The sequence below is a fragment of the Phocoena sinus genome, chromosome 14 (genome assembly GCF_008692025.1).
Source record: "Phocoena sinus isolate mPhoSin1 chromosome 14, mPhoSin1.pri, whole genome shotgun sequence".
Classification (NCBI taxonomy): Eukaryota; Metazoa; Chordata; class Mammalia; order Artiodactyla; family Phocoenidae; genus Phocoena; species Phocoena sinus.
In genome coordinates, this window is record NC_045776.1 from 73,882,867 (window position 1) to 73,898,407 (window position 15,541).

The 15,541-nt window shown below is 49.0% G+C and overlaps 1 protein-coding gene and 1 long non-coding RNA gene across 11 annotated transcripts in view; one reads left to right on the plus strand and one right to left on the minus strand.

Annotated features, from left to right (window-relative positions):
* Window positions 1–8,895: 8,895 nt before the first annotated feature.
* Window positions 8,896–15,541, minus strand: part of HECTD4 (HECT domain E3 ubiquitin protein ligase 4) — a 190,588-nt gene continuing 183,942 nt past the window's right edge. For 8 of the 9 annotated variants that reach the window (XM_032654317.1, XM_032654314.1, XM_032654316.1 and 5 more), the window contains 5 exons: window positions 15,088–15,309; window positions 12,979–13,145; window positions 12,498–12,693; window positions 11,697–11,919; window positions 8,896–11,130 (listed from right to left, as the gene is read on the minus strand). In XM_032654317.1, the coding sequence (XP_032510208.1) occupies window positions 10,994–11,130; window positions 11,697–11,919; window positions 12,498–12,693; window positions 12,979–13,145; window positions 15,088–15,309 (945 nt within the window). In that variant the 3' untranslated portion in view covers window positions 8,896–10,993. Of the gene's footprint in view, window positions 11,131–11,696; window positions 11,920–12,153; window positions 12,694–12,978; window positions 13,146–15,087; window positions 15,310–15,541 lie in introns of those variants that run through there. The other variant, XR_004353147.1, reaches the window with a different exon arrangement.
* On the plus strand, window positions 12,693–15,501 carry LOC116765112. Of its 2 annotated transcripts, none has more exons than XR_004353149.1 (4): window positions 12,693–13,037; window positions 13,370–14,581; window positions 15,139–15,273; window positions 15,363–15,501. It is a non-coding gene; the product is annotated as an uncharacterized LOC116765112 (long non-coding RNA). The 2 variants fall into 2 exon arrangements; XR_004353148.1 differs by lacking the exon at window positions 12,693–13,037 and adding an exon at window positions 14,813–14,993 and having other exon boundaries at window positions 13,139–14,581.

Below are 15,541 nucleotides of genomic sequence, written 5' to 3' on the forward strand. Positions count from 1 at the left end.
GCTGGTACTGCTAAGAGGTGCCAGGAATTGGAGGCCCAGAGAAAGGTCGAAGAGAGACAAGAGGAAGAAGTAAATGAAGAACCGAAGAGATTCATGATGCAGGAAATGGCAAGGGAATTTTCTTTATCTGAGGAGGCACTGTTAGTTTTTGAGGCACAGGAACCGAATGTAGAACGGTACACGAAGGTTACAGCAGCCATTCAAAGTGCAATCCAGTGCTACCATGTCACCTATGACGAGAAAAAAAGGAGCTAGACATCACTGGATCGTTTTCTCAGGAGGGTAGATAGAATTGAATCCAGCAAGGAACCAGAACCTGTGCCATCAACGTCAGGCATGAGTGAAATAGCAGCTTGCCCTGTGTCTCCTATTGCTGGCAATCCTTCAGCTCTACCGTCTCCCACCTCCTCTCCCTCCTCCAGTCAGTAACTCTTCTTGCCTGTTCCCTCGATGCCAGCCTCTGTATGCCAGCTGTTGCGCTGTACTACTGTACTTTTCAAGGCACTGTACTGTAAGATTAAAAATGTTTTCTTTATTGTGGGTTTTTTTATGTATTATTTGTGTGAAAACCTGTTACAGTACAGTACTATATAGTACTATATAGCTGATTCTGTTAGTTGGGTACCTAGGCTAACTTTTGTTGCACTTATGAACTCACTCTCGGAATGGAACTCGTTCATTTGTACGGGACTTATTGTACTCAACAACGCTGTTATAGTGTGAACACAGCCATGGACAATACACGAATGGGTGAATAAAACTTTATTTACAAAAGCAGGTAGCTGGATTATGGGCCATAGCAGGGCAACTACTGGGTTAGAGATTTATCAATTATATTGATCTCAGAAAATCAACTTTGATTCCATTGATTACTGTTTTTCTGCTTCCATTTCATAGATTTCCTATTCTGATTTTTATTACTTCCTTTCTTTTGCTTACTTTGAGCTTAATTTTTTTTTTACCTAGTTTCTTAAGGTCAAAGTTGAGGTCACTGATTTGAGATCTGACTTCTTTTTTAATATAACTGTTAAGTGCTTTATCTGCATCTCACAAACTTGATGTGTCTTTTCATTTCATTCAGTTTAAAAAACTTTGATTTCTTCTTTGATTTATGGGCTATTTATTAGTGTGGAATCTAGTTTCCAAATATTGTATTTTTCCAGATTTGTTTTTGTTATTGTTTTTAATTTCACTGTGGTCAGAGAACATACTCTATATGACTTGAATCTTTTAAAATTTATCGAGACTTCTTGTGTCAGTAGAATATTCTCCAGGCCATGATTGTTCTGTATGTACTTGAAAAGAATGTGCATTCTGTTTTGGTTGGATGAATGTTATATAAATGGCAGGTGGGTCAACATTGGTTGATAGTGTTTTTCAAGCCTTTATATCCTTACTGATTTTCTGTTTACTTGTTCTATATATTATGGAGCAGGAAATCTCTTATTATAATTGAGGATTGTCTGTTTTTCTTATAATTCTATAATTTCTGTTCCATTATTTTCAAGTCCTGTTATTACATGTGTAAATACTTATGATAGTTGTGCCTTTAATTGGCCCCTTTATTATTATGAAATGACCTTCTGTATTCTTTGTAATATTTGCTGTGAAGTACACTTTGATATTAATATAGCAATCTTAATAATATTAACAGTCCTCTGCTTTCTTAGTGTTAGCACAGTACATCTTTTCCATCCTTTTATTTTAATTCCTATTTGTACCTATATATTTAAAGTGGGTTTCTCAAAGACGGCATATAGTTGGGGTTTTTTTTCATTGTTTTTTGTCTTGGTTTTGGGTCTATTCAGACAATCTGTCTTTTAATCGAGGTGTATAGGCCATTTACATTTAGTGTGATTATTGATATGATTGGGTTTAAATATATAATTTTCTCTTTTTTTTTCTCTTTTTCTGCTTTCCTTTGGATACTTTTTATAATTCCACTGTACCTCTTTTGTTGACTTATTAGTTATTACTGTTTATTGTATTATTTAAGTAGTTGTTTTTTTGTGTGTGTGGTACGCGGGCCTCTCACTGCTGTGGCTTCTCCCGTTGCGGAGCACAGGCTCCAGACGCGCAGGCTCAGTGGCCATGGCTCACGGGCCCAGCCGCTGCACGGCACGTGGGATCTTCCTGGACCGGGGCACGAACCCGTGTCCCCTGCATCGGCAGGCGGACTCTCAACCACTGTGCCACCAGGGAAGCCCTAAGTAGTTGTTTTAGGGTTTATGGTATACACTTTTTTTGGCCGCGCCACATGGCATGTGGGAATCTCTGTTCCCCAACCAGGGATCAAACCTGTGCCCCCTACAGTGGAGGCCCGGAGTCTTAACCACTGGACCACCAGGGAAGTCCCATAGGGTTTATAATATGCAGTTTTAACTTTTCAGTCTACCTTCAAGTGATATTATGCCATTTCATGTTTGATATTACAACAGCATATTTCATTTCTCTCCTCCCAGGCTTTGAGCTATTGTCATAGTTATTTCTGCCTTTGTTACAAATCCCCAATATACTGTTGCTTTCTTTATAAACAGTCAGTTATCTTTTAAAGAGATTTAAATAGGAAAAGTGTCTTTGGGAGTTCACTGGCAGTCCAGTGGTTAGGACACAGCACTTTCACTGCCATGGCCCCAGGTTCAATCCCTGGTTGGGGAACTAAGATCCTGCAAGCCGTGTAGTGTGGCCAAAATAAATAAATAATAATTCAAACAGACAGAAGGTTATTCCCATATAGATTTTTGGTTTGCAGTTACCATGAGGTTTTGATATAGCAGTCTATATATATATACAAGATTGTTTTAAGTTGCTGGTTTTTTCATTTGAAATGCGTTTCCAATATCCTGCATTTGTACTCTCCTCTCGATTGCTGGTTTTGAAATCATATTTTTGTGTGGATGATTTTCTACCTTTACTGTATGTTTGCCTTTACCGGTGAGCTTTCCCATTCATGATTTTCTATCTTCTAGTTTTGTCCTTTTCTTTTCTCTCTAGATAAGCTCTTTTAGCATTTGTTATAAATCCGGTTTGGTGGTGCTGAATTCTCTTAGCTTTTGCTTGTCTGTAAAGCTTTTGATTTCTCCATTGAAGCTGAATGAGAACCTTGCTGGGTAGAGTATTCTTGGTTGCAGGTTTTTCCCTTTCATCACTTTAAATATATCATGCCACTCCCTTCTGGCGTGCAGAGTTTTTGCTGAAAAATTAGCTGATAACCTTATGGGGATTCCCTTGTATGTTATTTGTTGCCTTTTTTTTTGGCTATGTTGGGTCTTTGTTGCTGTGCGTGGGCCTTCTTTAGTTGTGGAGAGCGGGGGCTACCCTTTGTTGCGGTGCACGGGCTTCTCATTGTGGTGGCTTCTCTTGCTGCAGAGCATGGGCTCTAGGCGTGTGGGCTTCAGTAGTTGCAGCATGCAGGCTCAGTAGTTGTGTGGTGCACGGGGTTAGTTGCTCCGTGTCATGTGGGATCTTCCCAGACCAGGGCTCAAACCCGTGTCCCCTGCATTGGCAGGCGGATTCTCAGCCACTGCGCCACCAGGGAAGCCCATCTCTTGTTGCCTTTAATATTTCGCTTTGTCTTTAATTTTTTTTAAAACTTATTGGAGTATAGTTGATTTACAATGTTGTGTTAATTTCAAGTGTACAGCATCGTGATTCAGTTATACATATACATATATTGATTCTTTTTTTATTCTTTTCCCATATAGGTTATTATAGAATATTGAGTAGAGTTTCCTGTGCTATACAGTAGGTCCTTGTTTGTTATTTTACATATAGTAGCATGTGTGTGTTAATCCGAAGCGCCTAATTTATCCCCGCCCCCTCCACGTTTCCCCTTTGGTAACCATAAGTTTTTTTTTTTCTTTTTTTGCGGTACGTGGGCCTCTCACTGTTGTGGCCTCTTCCATTGCGGAGCACAGGCTCCGGACGTGCAGGCTCAGCGGCCATGGCTCATGGGTCCAGCCGCTCCACGGCATGTGGGATCTTCCCGGACCGGGGCACGAACCCACGTCCCCTGCATCAGCAGGCGGACTCTCAACCACTGCGCCACCAGGGAAGCCCCATAAGTTTGTTTTTGAAATCTGTGAGTCTGTTTCTGTTTTGTAAATAAGGTCATTTATATCATTTAAAAAACATTAAATTCCACATATGAGTTCTTTTTCTTTAATTTTTGTTAATTTGAATACTACCTGTATTGGTGTGTTTCTCTTTGGGTTTATCCTGTATGGGACTCTGCACTTCCTAGACTTGAGTGTTTCCTTTCCCATGTTAGGGAAGTTTTCAGCTATTATCTCTTCAAATATTTTCTTAGGCCCTTTCTCTCTTCTCCTTCTGGGAGAAGAGAGAAATGTGAATGTTGGTGCATTTAATTTTTTTTTTTTTTTTTGCGGTACGCGGGCCTCTCACTGTTGTGGCCTCTCCCACTGCGGAGCACAGGCTCCAGACGCGCAGGCTCAGCGGCCATGGCTCACGGGCCCAGCCGCTCCGTGGCATGTGGGATCTTCCCGGACCGGGGCACGAACCCGTGTCCCCTGCATCGGCAGGCGGACTCTCAACCACTGCGCCACCAGGGAAGCCCGGTGCATTTAATTTTATACCAGAGGTCTCTTGGACTGTCCTCATTGTTCTCATTCTTTTTTCTTCAGTCTGTTCCACAGCAGTGATTTCCACCAGTCTGTCTTCCAGCTCACTTATTCATTCTTCTGCCTCATTTATTCTGCTACTGATTCCTTCTAGTGTATTTTACATTTAAGTTATTATATTGTTCATCTCTCTTTATTTGTTTTTTAAATCTTCTAGCTCTTTGTTAAACATTTCATGTATTTCTCTGTGCCTGCATTCTTTTTCCAAGATCTTGGATCATCTTTACTATCACTACTCAATTATTTTTCAGGAAGATTGCCTGTCTCCACTTCACTTAGTTTTTCTTCTGGAATTTTATCTTGTTCCTTCATCTGGAAAATATTTTTCTCATTTGGTCTAACTTTCTGTGTTTGTAGCCTCTGTTCCTCAGGCAACAAGATTGTAGTTCCTCTCGCTTTTGGTGTCTGCCCCCTGGTGGGTGAGGTTGGTCCAGGCTTGTGCAGGCTTCCTGGTGGCAGGGACTGGTGCCTGCCCACTGGTGGGTGGAGCTGGGTCTTGTCCCTCTGGTGGGCAGGGCTGTATCAAGGGGTGTGTTTAGAGATGGCTGTGGGATCAGGACGACTTAAGACAGCCTGTCTGCTGATGGGTGGGGCTGTGTTCCCGCCCTGTTGCTTGTTTGGCCTGAAGTGTCCCAGCACTGGAGCCTGCAGGCTGTTGGGTGGGGCCAAGTCTCAGTGCCAAAATGGTGACCTCTGGGAGAGGTCATGCCAATGAATATTGGCTGGGGCCTCCACCACAGTTTTCCTTTCCCCCACAGTGAGCCACAGCCGACCTATGCCTCCCCAGGAGACCCTCCAAGATCCACAGGTAGGTCTGGCTTAGGCTCCTATGGAGTCACTGCTTTGCCCTGGGTTCCAGTGCACATGAAACCTTGTGCACCTTCCAAGAGTGGAGTCTCTGTTTCTTCCAGTCCTGTGGAGCTCCTCCACTCAAGCCCAACTGGCCTTCAAAGACAAATGCTCTGGGGGCTCCTCCTCCCAATGCCAGACCCTCAGGTTGGGGAGCCTGACATGGGGCTCAGAACTCTCACTCCTGTGGGAGAACCTCTGTGATGTAATTATATTTGTTTGTGGGTCACCCACCTGATGGGTATGAGATTCGATTATATCATGAAAGTGCCCCTCCTACCACCTCGCTGTGGCTTCTTGTCTTTGGATGTAGAATATAGTTTTTGGTAGGTTTGAGTCTTTTTTTGTCGATGGCTATTCAGCAGTTAGTTGTCATTTTTGTTTGTGAGAGGACGTGAGCTCAAGTCCTACTCTGCCATCTTGTCTCCTCACTTTATCACTGATTTTAAGCAACTTGGTTATAATGTGCCTTTGTACAATTCTGTGGCATTAAGTACATTCACATTGTTCTGCAACCATCACTACTACCTATTTCTTTGCTTCTTTTTTTTTTTTTTTTTTTTTTTTTTTTTGCAGTATGCGGGCCTCTCACTGTTGTGGACTCTCCCGCTGCGGAGCACAGGCTCCAGACGCGCAGGCTCAGCGGCCATGGCTCACGGGCCCAGCCGCTCCGCGGCATGTGGGATCTTCCCGGACCGGGGCACGAACCCGTGTCCCACGCATCGGCAGGCAGACTCTCAACCACTGCGCCACCAGGGAAGCCCTCTTTGCTTCTTTAAATTCATTAAACATCTTGCGTCTTTGAGTTTATAGCTTTCAACCAAATTCAGAAAAATTTCAGCCATTCTTTCTTCAGATATTTTTTTGTTTCTCCATTTTCCCTGTCTTTGGGGGATTAAATTTATGCATATATTAGGCCACATGAAGTTGCCCCATAGCTTATTGGCACTCTTTACACTTTTTTGGATTCTTTTGTCTGTGTTCAGATGGATAGTTTCTGTATGTCTCCAAGTTCACTAAATCTTCTGTAGTCTGATTTGTTGTTAATTCCTCCAGTGTAGTTTTCATTTGGGACATTGTAATTTTTATCTCTGGAAGTTAAATTTGGGTTTTTATATTTCTCAGGTCGCTACTTAATATGTCATTATAATAACTGTTTTAATTCTCCTGGTCACTAATTTATCATTTGTGTACTTTCTGGGTCTTCTTGTGTTGATTTTTTGCATGTTTGGTGGTTTTGATTGGATGCCAGATATTCTGAATTCTACCTATTTTGGTGCTGGGTATTTTTGTATTCCTATAAATATTGAGCTTTGTTTCTCATACTTAGTTACTTGGAAACAGTTTGATCCTTCTAGATCAAACTTTTAAGCTTTATTAAGTGGGACCTGAGCAGTGAGTAGCCTAGGGCTAATTTTGCTCCACTACTGAAGCAAAACTGATGCCCCATAAACTGTGTTTTCCACACTGGCTCTTGGGAAAAGGAACCATTTCCTGTTCTTTGACAGCTCTAATCCTTTTGGCTGGTTCTTTCCCCAGCCTCTGGCAGTTTCCTTACACGCATGGGATTATCAGTACTCAGTGAACACTTGAGTGGGATTCTCAGCAGATCTCTAGAGCTCGCTCTCTGTATAACTCTTTCCTTGTTGATACCCTGCCCTGTAAACCAGCTGCTTTGGTCTCCTTGGATGCCAAGGAGTTGGGTTGGCACCCTCAGTTTCTCCTCCCTTTGCTGCTGACAACTCTGCCCCAACTGTAAGCAGAGGCGGTGGTAGGGCCCACCACATTTGTTTCTCTTCTCTCAGGTCTCTGTCCTTCATGCCTGTTGTCTGATGGTAATTTGTCAGGTATTTTGTTGTTTTTAGAAGGGGGGGTAAGGTTTGGTTTCTGTTTATCTATGTTAGCTAGAATTAGAAGTGTCTTGAAAGCATTACTTTCTAGATTGTTATAAAATCTGATGCCATTCTGATTTGCATGTAACCGGTTTTTTCCCTTGAAGCTTTTTAGGGTGTCTCTCTGGTGTTTTGAAATTTCCCCATGTTGTATGTTGGTATAGATTCTTTGGAAACTCATGTCCTCTTGAGTTTTTCAGAATTTTCTTGTGTTATTATTTTGGTAATTTCTCTCCTGTGTTCTTTCTTTGCGGATTTCCAATTATAGTTGGATGTCGGCCCTCTTAGACTGACCATTTTTTATTTTCCTTCATATTCTCTTTTGGTTTTTTTGCCCTACTTTATGGGAGATTTCCTCAATTTTATCCTTTTATCATATTATTTCTGATATTAATTTCCAAATTAATGTTTTTTATCTTCTCTCACAGCCTTTTTCTCCCCTTACTTAATGGACACAATATTTACACTTTGCGCCTTAGTTGTTTCTTGGATATCTTGTTCTACTCCCTGTACTATTTCCTGGGAGTTGTTTATTTTTGTTTTGGTATTTTTATGTTGTACTTTTCCACAAACCTCTGATGTTTCTGGGCTATCTGTATGTACTTAAGAGTGAGGCACTTGAAGGTGATGAGCTCTCTTCACCATTCACTTTCACTGAACAGTAGGCTGGCATTTTCACTGGAGAGCCCAGGCTGGCAGGATCTGTAGGTTTTTCCTCTGGGTTAGTTCAGGGCAGGGTCTTCCAGCCTGCTGTAGGAGCCTGCGGTGGGGTGGGGGCAGGGGCTGGAGCCCTGAGCATCTCAGGTAGTTTCTCCAGAATATAACTTCTGGCCTTCTGCAGGGTGGTGGGGACTTGAATTTCTGCTTCCTACATGCATTTCCAGTCCTTGTTTTTCCCTGGCACATGAGGCCTCCAATTCCTTCCCTTTACAATGTGTTTTGGTTCTGTGTGTATGTGGCGGGGGGTGGGGGGGTATGTGTAGGATGGACACGGGACAGCGAGAAGAGGGCAGAGCACTGATTTTGGATAGCAGTTCTGAGCTAAGTCTTTACTGCTTCCCTGTATTTCCTTTTGCACAAAGTAGTTCTAAATCCACTGCCTGTGCCCAAAGGAGGACACGTGGTCTAAGAGAGGCCCAGACTCTTCCAGTGCAACAGTCCACTTGAGGAGAATCCTCACACTGGCACAAGAGTACAGACCAGCTCCAGGACAAGGAGTGGGCAGAACCTGCAGGGTTAGGTTTACCTTTGACCTTGGATTTCCATCCCTTTAATCAGACTTTCTGTATGAAAACCATAGACTATATATAAGGAGTCGAGTGGGGGGCAAGGGGTAGTTTATAAGCATAATGGAGTAAGAACCACATCAAGTGTAAAGAGACCATAATAATTAGAAATACTTTTAATTCCTAGCTTCTTGGCGACCCTCAAGTATCAGAGCCATCCAAGCATGTTGGCCTTCGAATCTTCTCAACAAGAGTAGATGATCACACAACTCTTAAGGTAAATCAAAATTAGATGAAGGTTATTTATTGGTGTGACTTTTCCTGTCATGAGCTTCTTTTACACAGCAATGGTGTAAATAGCATCAAATTGAATGAAAGGTTTGTTAGATGCAACCATAAATAATTATAATAAATATACATCAAGTAACTTTACAGCACATATTTTCTTAGGGCCAAGGTTTGGATCTGTCTGGACCTCAATGTGCTCTCTGGGAGAAGCAGTCGTGTTAGCAGCAGGTATCTTACTCACAGCTGTCATCTAGTCAAGTGATGGGCCAACAGAAGCTTTCCAAACCCCTCTTGGGGAGGTAGCTGACAATTCTGAGTCCATTCAAGGGATGGGAAGGATGGGGGCGGTGGGGGGACCAAGATGGAAAAATACAGGGAGGAAAAACCACTTCTAGTAAATCCAAAGGCTCTTTCATTATGCAGAAATGAAATAAGAGGATCCTTGTTGTCAGGACTACATCCTGGCGTGACCCCCCTCCCCCCCAGTCAAGGGGGCTGTGGCCCCCAGGAGGCAGTGGCCTACCGTATTCCTTCCAATTAGGGAAACTGCTGGCAGGCACCTCCAGACATGACTGATCCTGCATCAAATGTAACTGATGCAACCGGAACAATTCATCCAGGTTTATCCTTTCCTTAGGTCAGGGAATCTTTTCTATAATGGTCCTTAATGCATTTCCTAAGACTAACACGGAGGAGGTGGATGCTAATGCCTACTCTAAAATCCACACACCTTTCCAACAGGCCAGGGCCACAGCAGAGAGAGGAGGAGCAAATCCTCGTTCTCAGCAGCATTCACACTCCAAAGCCTCCTAGACAGCACTCACTCAGAACTTCCAATATTCACAATATTATACAATAAATACAGTGATGCGATTCTGTGAGAACTGGCAAGGCCCAAAATGACAGTGTCCAGCAAGATGGCATATGCTGCTCTCGGACAAAGACCTACTCGGGGCACAGATGCACTGGGGCCGCAGGTGGGCTGCAGCAGCTCAGCCCTGGCACACACTCACAGGGGGTGGGGAGGGGGTGCCGCGTGGGCCCGGCCAGAGGGGCAGAAGGACCCTGGCGTCTCCATCTGGACTTGAAGGTCTCAGTCACTGCAGTAGGCCCTGAATTGAGCAGAGCACCTCAGACAGCTCTTTTTAAAATGGGGTGTAGCCTTTCCTCTGCTCCTCACATCACAAATACCGTAGTGAGGAAGGGACGTTTCTGAGTACAAAAGTGGGGCAGGCTTGAGTCATGTGCTTTCCTGTTTCGAGGCTCAGAAAAAGGCCCCCAACTTGAGCACTGTCCTCTAGCTCCAGGGGTCCTCTCAACTCCTGAGCTGGGACGCACCTGGCCTGGCTCTGCATACTAAGGTCAGGGAGGAACCCTTTGGTCTTCTAATCCTGGGCTTAGCACTCAGTGGGAAACTGTCGGACCGGGGCCCAGAAGAGTCGGACAGCAGAGAGGGCTGTCTGGGTGGGAAGGGACGGGGGAACCATTGTGGGCTTTTCTTCAGGAAAACCCAGACCACGGACAAGGGTCTAAAGCCGGAAGATTAACACGTAAAGCTCCCTGTGTGTGTCTCCCATGTTTGGGTAACTGGCCCAACCACTTCAAGATGGAAGGAGGCTTGCAGGAGCCACGTCCAGGAGAAACTCCAGCTCAAGGCAGAGGGGCAGGGCTGGCCACACACTTGTCTGTGAAGACGCTCTGCAGAAAGAACAGGTGCTCTGTGGGCCAAGGGCATCTCACTACCAGCTTCCTGCTGGGTGGTTCTATGATGTGGAACCAACTGGGGCCTCACAGCCTCAGAACCTGGTGGCCACGAAGGAACATGTCCAGGAAGATCAAATGAGACAGGAGCTGTCTGGGAACTAAACTATCCTACAAACATACCACAAATAGGTAGCAAAAGAACCAACCCATCACGAAACGTACAAATACATAAGGTTAAGTCTTCCAGGAGGTCCTGGAATGTGGACAAAGGTTCGGAAAAGCAAAATGTTGCCAACTCCTCACGCAGGGCCCCGGAGGGATGTGCTCGCAGTGGCAGGCTTCCTAAGCCAGCAGAGCGGTGCCTTGGTGACAGCCTAACTCGGGCTCCCTCCCCTCAGCCACTCAGCGGGTCTTCGCGATAGTGAATGGCACAACGAAGTTTCTCCAGCATGATTTCCAGAGAGGAGTACTGGGGAAGCTTGATCATGAACATGCAGGTCTCCACTCGGATGTAGCGAGAGTCTGGGGAACCTATAGGAGAGACATCGGGCCAGCGTTAGAGCGCGGGACTGGATCCCAGGGAGGCCTGGCTGGACCCTCTGCCTCCAGGTTTGCCTCTCTGGGCTGCTCCAAGTCAGCCCCAAGGCCCAGTCGGGGGGATGAGGGCCTGGGAGGCTGGATTCTGGAGGAGGAAAGGGCAGATAACACAGCTGCTGTACAGCACAGGTACCAAATGGCTGACCCGTGACAGAATGCTGACCGCAGGCAGGTTTGTCTGGCTGGCAAAGAGTTTTGATTTTTTAATTTTGCTGCATTTAAAAGTTGGAAGATGAAAACACTTCTGGATTTTAAGCTTTTAAAAACTTTCAGAAGACACGTCAGCGTCGGGCCTATACTGCCATTTGGCGAAGGTCAGGTTCGGGAAGCACATGGCCCGAAGCCCACCCCACCACCCCCTGGCCTCTCTCATTTACATTTGGGCCTTGGTGTTCGGGGTCCCTCTCCATTCTTCCCCACCTCATGCAGGGCCTAGCAGCCCCAGCTCCAAACGGGGCCCATGTGTCCCTACTTGGAACATGACCAGGGGAGGCCAGTACCTGCTGTGCCATCCGGGGGGGCGATCTTCATGGGGTATGGGGGCACATGGGCTGTGTCGGGGCCCCCGTCTTTGCAGGGGCAGGTGAACGGGATGCGCTCTTGGTTGCAGGCAAACTTGATGAACTTGCACAGCTCCTCCTGGGCAAACATCTCCAGCGCCCCCCAGAAGAACTCGATGTGCTGGTCTGTCTCCATCAGGCCCACCTGGTACATGGTGTGGGCCTGGGGAAGAAAGGTCGCAGACGTGAGCAGGCCTGGGCTTCTAACCCAGTGCCCACCCCCCCCCCCCCCGCCCCCGACAAGGCTGGGCCCAATCCCGGGGCAGGGTGCAGCAGGGAATCGATGGCTGCAGGACACAGGGAGGTTACAATGATGACAAGGACCGCAAAGGCACACTGTCTGTGGCCTACGCGCTAGGCCCGGCAGCAGCAGTTCTCCATACATTACCCCACTGACCCCGCCGGGCAGGTCTTGTCACTCTTCCTATTAGAGATGAAGTCACTTGGGCAAGGTCTCCCAGCTGGCATGGGCAAAAGCGGGCCAGGCTGAACAGTGGAGGGGGCTTCACGTCAGGCTGGTGGCTTAATTCATGGGCTCGGGAGGCAGGTGATCTGCCACTTCCTGGCTGGGTGACCTTGGGTAAGTGACCTGTCTTAGCTTCAGTTTACACAGCAATGAGACAGGGGTGAGCACAGCTCCTCTCACATGTGAGGAGGACAGAGTGCTGGGGCCCAGGAAGTACTAAGACATGACAGGCCACTGCCAACATGCCTGTCAGCCCAGCCGGCCCAGCCACCGACCTTCAGGAACTCGAGGTTGATGTAAGGGAGGCCGCACGTCCGCAGCTCCATCTCCAGCGGGCTGAGTGTGGTGAGCAGCTGCAGGGGGATGATGGCGCCCAGGCCCGCGCGCACGGCTGTCACACACTCGACGTTTTGCAGCTCCCGCAGCCGCAGGCTCCGGATGGCTGCTGCGTAGATGTCCTTGTTCTCCCACCTGCGGGGGTCGTGGGTGAGAGGCGACGCTCAGGAGGCTGCTCCGGGGCCTGGGGGCCACACCGCGCGGGCAGAGGCCCCAGGCTGTTACCCGGATTTCCCAGGCCTGGCAGCTCAGTGAACTCCTCTCCTGCTCTGGGTGTCACCCGCCCCAGACCTGCTGTTTCTGAATAAAGTCCTTCCACTGAAGATACTCCACCATCTTTCCTGGCGCCCACCGTCCTGCCTCACACCCTCCCCGCAGTGGAAGCCACCGGTCCCCTGACCTAGGCCCCCACGCACTCACGCCACAGGGATGTGCCGGCCGCGGCTGCACAGCTCCACCTCCTCGCCCGCCATGGTCAGGTAGGTGAACCGGCAGCAGGGCTTACTGGGCCCGTCGGGGCTCTCGATGGCCAGGTGCTGGGAGGCAATCTCGGCGCACAGGGCCTCCAGCTCGCTCTCGTCGTTGATCTGGAGGGAGGCATGGCAGGGCAGGGCTGACTGCCGCCCTGCTCCCCAGGCCCTCAGAAGAGGGAACCCCTTCCCCAGTTGGGCAGATGTCAGTCATTGTTCGGGTGGGGGCTACTGTGGCCTGGCCCGCCAGCCTTGCCATCAGTTCAGTGTTGGGCACGTGACCGAGGCCTTGCCAATGAGACCCAAATTACAGTTGCCCTCTTTCCCTGGTGTGGACACAGCCGAAGGCGGCGCACCTCGTGCTGCTGGGGCCATCTTGAGATCACTCACTGACGACATCATTGGAGCACCTGGATTCAACCCTGTCTGAAGCCAATCTGTATCTGTACTTTTAGTTTTAAGATCAAATCACTAAAAAAAATTTCTTTCCTAAGCTGGTTTGACCTGGGGTTTCTGTCACTTGTCACCAGAGAGCCTTGACTTAATTCTACCTGTGGAAGGTACACGGGCTACCCCCTCCACCATCTGGCCCACTGACGTGCATGCTGGGCCACCGAGGAGAGGACGGGATCTGACCCAGGGGAGAACAAGCCTGTAGCCCGGGACAGTGAAGGCCGCAGGCAGGCACCCCCGACAGAAGTTCAGGGCATTTCTTTCTGGTTCATGTGCCTCCCCCGCCTCTCCCGGGGTGGTTCTGTCTCCCAGCACCCTCTGGGGCCTTGCCCATCCCCTCCAGACAGAAGCCTTGGCTGGACGGTCTGCCTGGACGCCATCTTACCTCCTCTGCCTGCCTCAGGCCTTTGCTGCCACCCACGCCCCTGGGAGGACTTCTCAGAGCAGCGCCTGGCAGCTACTCATAAATCCCCAGCCCGTGGAGGGTGTCCTGCTTTGACCCTTTAAACAATTCATTGTCGGCCCTCTTTCCGCTGAGAAGCCAACTGCTGTCCAGGACCCTGGCTTTGCTGCTCCCGTGTGCTGGCTTCCCTCAAGTGGCAGCTAAGGGGACTACAGAAAGCCTGGCAACGAGGCCCCTCCGAGGGCCCTCAAGTCTGGCCAGTGGAGGCCGATGGGCCAACCCCTCCTTCAGCAGATGTCCCCTGGAGAGCAGCCTCGCAAGGCCTCTGACACAAAGTCTGCCCCCCGGTGAGCAAGAGCCGCTGGCCTCGGGGAGGGCTGGATCACGGGCCACCTCCACACTCTGCCGGGATGGTCTCTAACCTGAGGAGCGCGTGTGGGCCAAAAAGCTCAGGCTTTCCAGCTGGCCAGACCCGAGCTCTGCTAGTGGCTTTGCTCCCGGCCAGCCCACCGCTCTGAGCCTCACTTCCCTCCTGGCCTCGCTGTGAGGGCTTCTGAACACAGCCCTCCAGCGTGGGCCTTACATAAATGGAGAGCAGCGGGGCAGCTCCCTGACGACAGACGTGAGCCCAGCCTGGCCTCAGCGACTCTGCCGAACCAATGGACGGACCCGACCACAGCCTGAGCAGCGACCACAGGTGGGCTGGTCTGCGTGTGGAGGGGAACGGTCGGACACTGCTGTGATCTCACTATCTCTGTGTGTCCCAAGGCACAGGGGAGGGAGGAAGAGCTCCGTTCCCAGCGCCCTGCCTAGGTGATACCCAAGAGCTGATCTGTGCTCTTCGTGAACCTCTGAAACCCAGCTCTTAAAAGTGAAACTGGCTCTGCTTGGAGCAGCTCCCTCCCACCCAACACTTCTACTCCTTTAGCTGCCGGGAACCCTTCACCCCTGTGTCCTCACGAGGCCCAGCAGGCTGGTTAAGTCACCTCTGGGCTGCTGCTGTCTGCAGGGAGGGAAGACTGAGGCTCCTGTCCCCCTGAGACAAGCCTGGCCAGCAGAGATGCCTTATGCAGCCTAATGTTCTTCAAGAGATGGCAGTCAGTCCCCAGGTGGGGACACAGAGGCCATGGGGTGGCAATAAGGGCCCCAGGGGCACTGCTCCGGGCCCCACTGTCCCCCAGAAAACGTGGGCTTTTCACTTACACTCTCGAATTTCTTGACATAATTGTAGGTGAGTATGTCTGCTTCCTGCAGGTCTTGGTCAGGGTCCAGGGGCTCGCCCACCAGCGTCTTCCAGAAGGAGGGCAGGAGGTCCAGGGGAAGAGGGACATCTGCTCGAATCGCAATTCCCAGCAACTGGCCCAGGAAGTGCAGCAGCTGCTCCTCCCCGTAGGTGATGGGGCTTGGGGTCAGGATGTACTTGCCCTGGAAGTGGAGGCAGAGGTGAAGTGACTGACGTGGGCCTCTGCTCCCCGCAGGAACATGGGTCCCAGGCCCACGGGACCCACGGCAGGCAGAAGCATGTCCAGCCAGAGCAGCAAGAGCACCGCCCAGACCAGGAAGGCTTGTGAAGGGGCTCAGAGCTGATGAGGACGCGCACGCGTGAGCCGAGCCCCTGCCCCTCGGAGCCGACCGCTGGGCCACCAGCCTTGGCTGC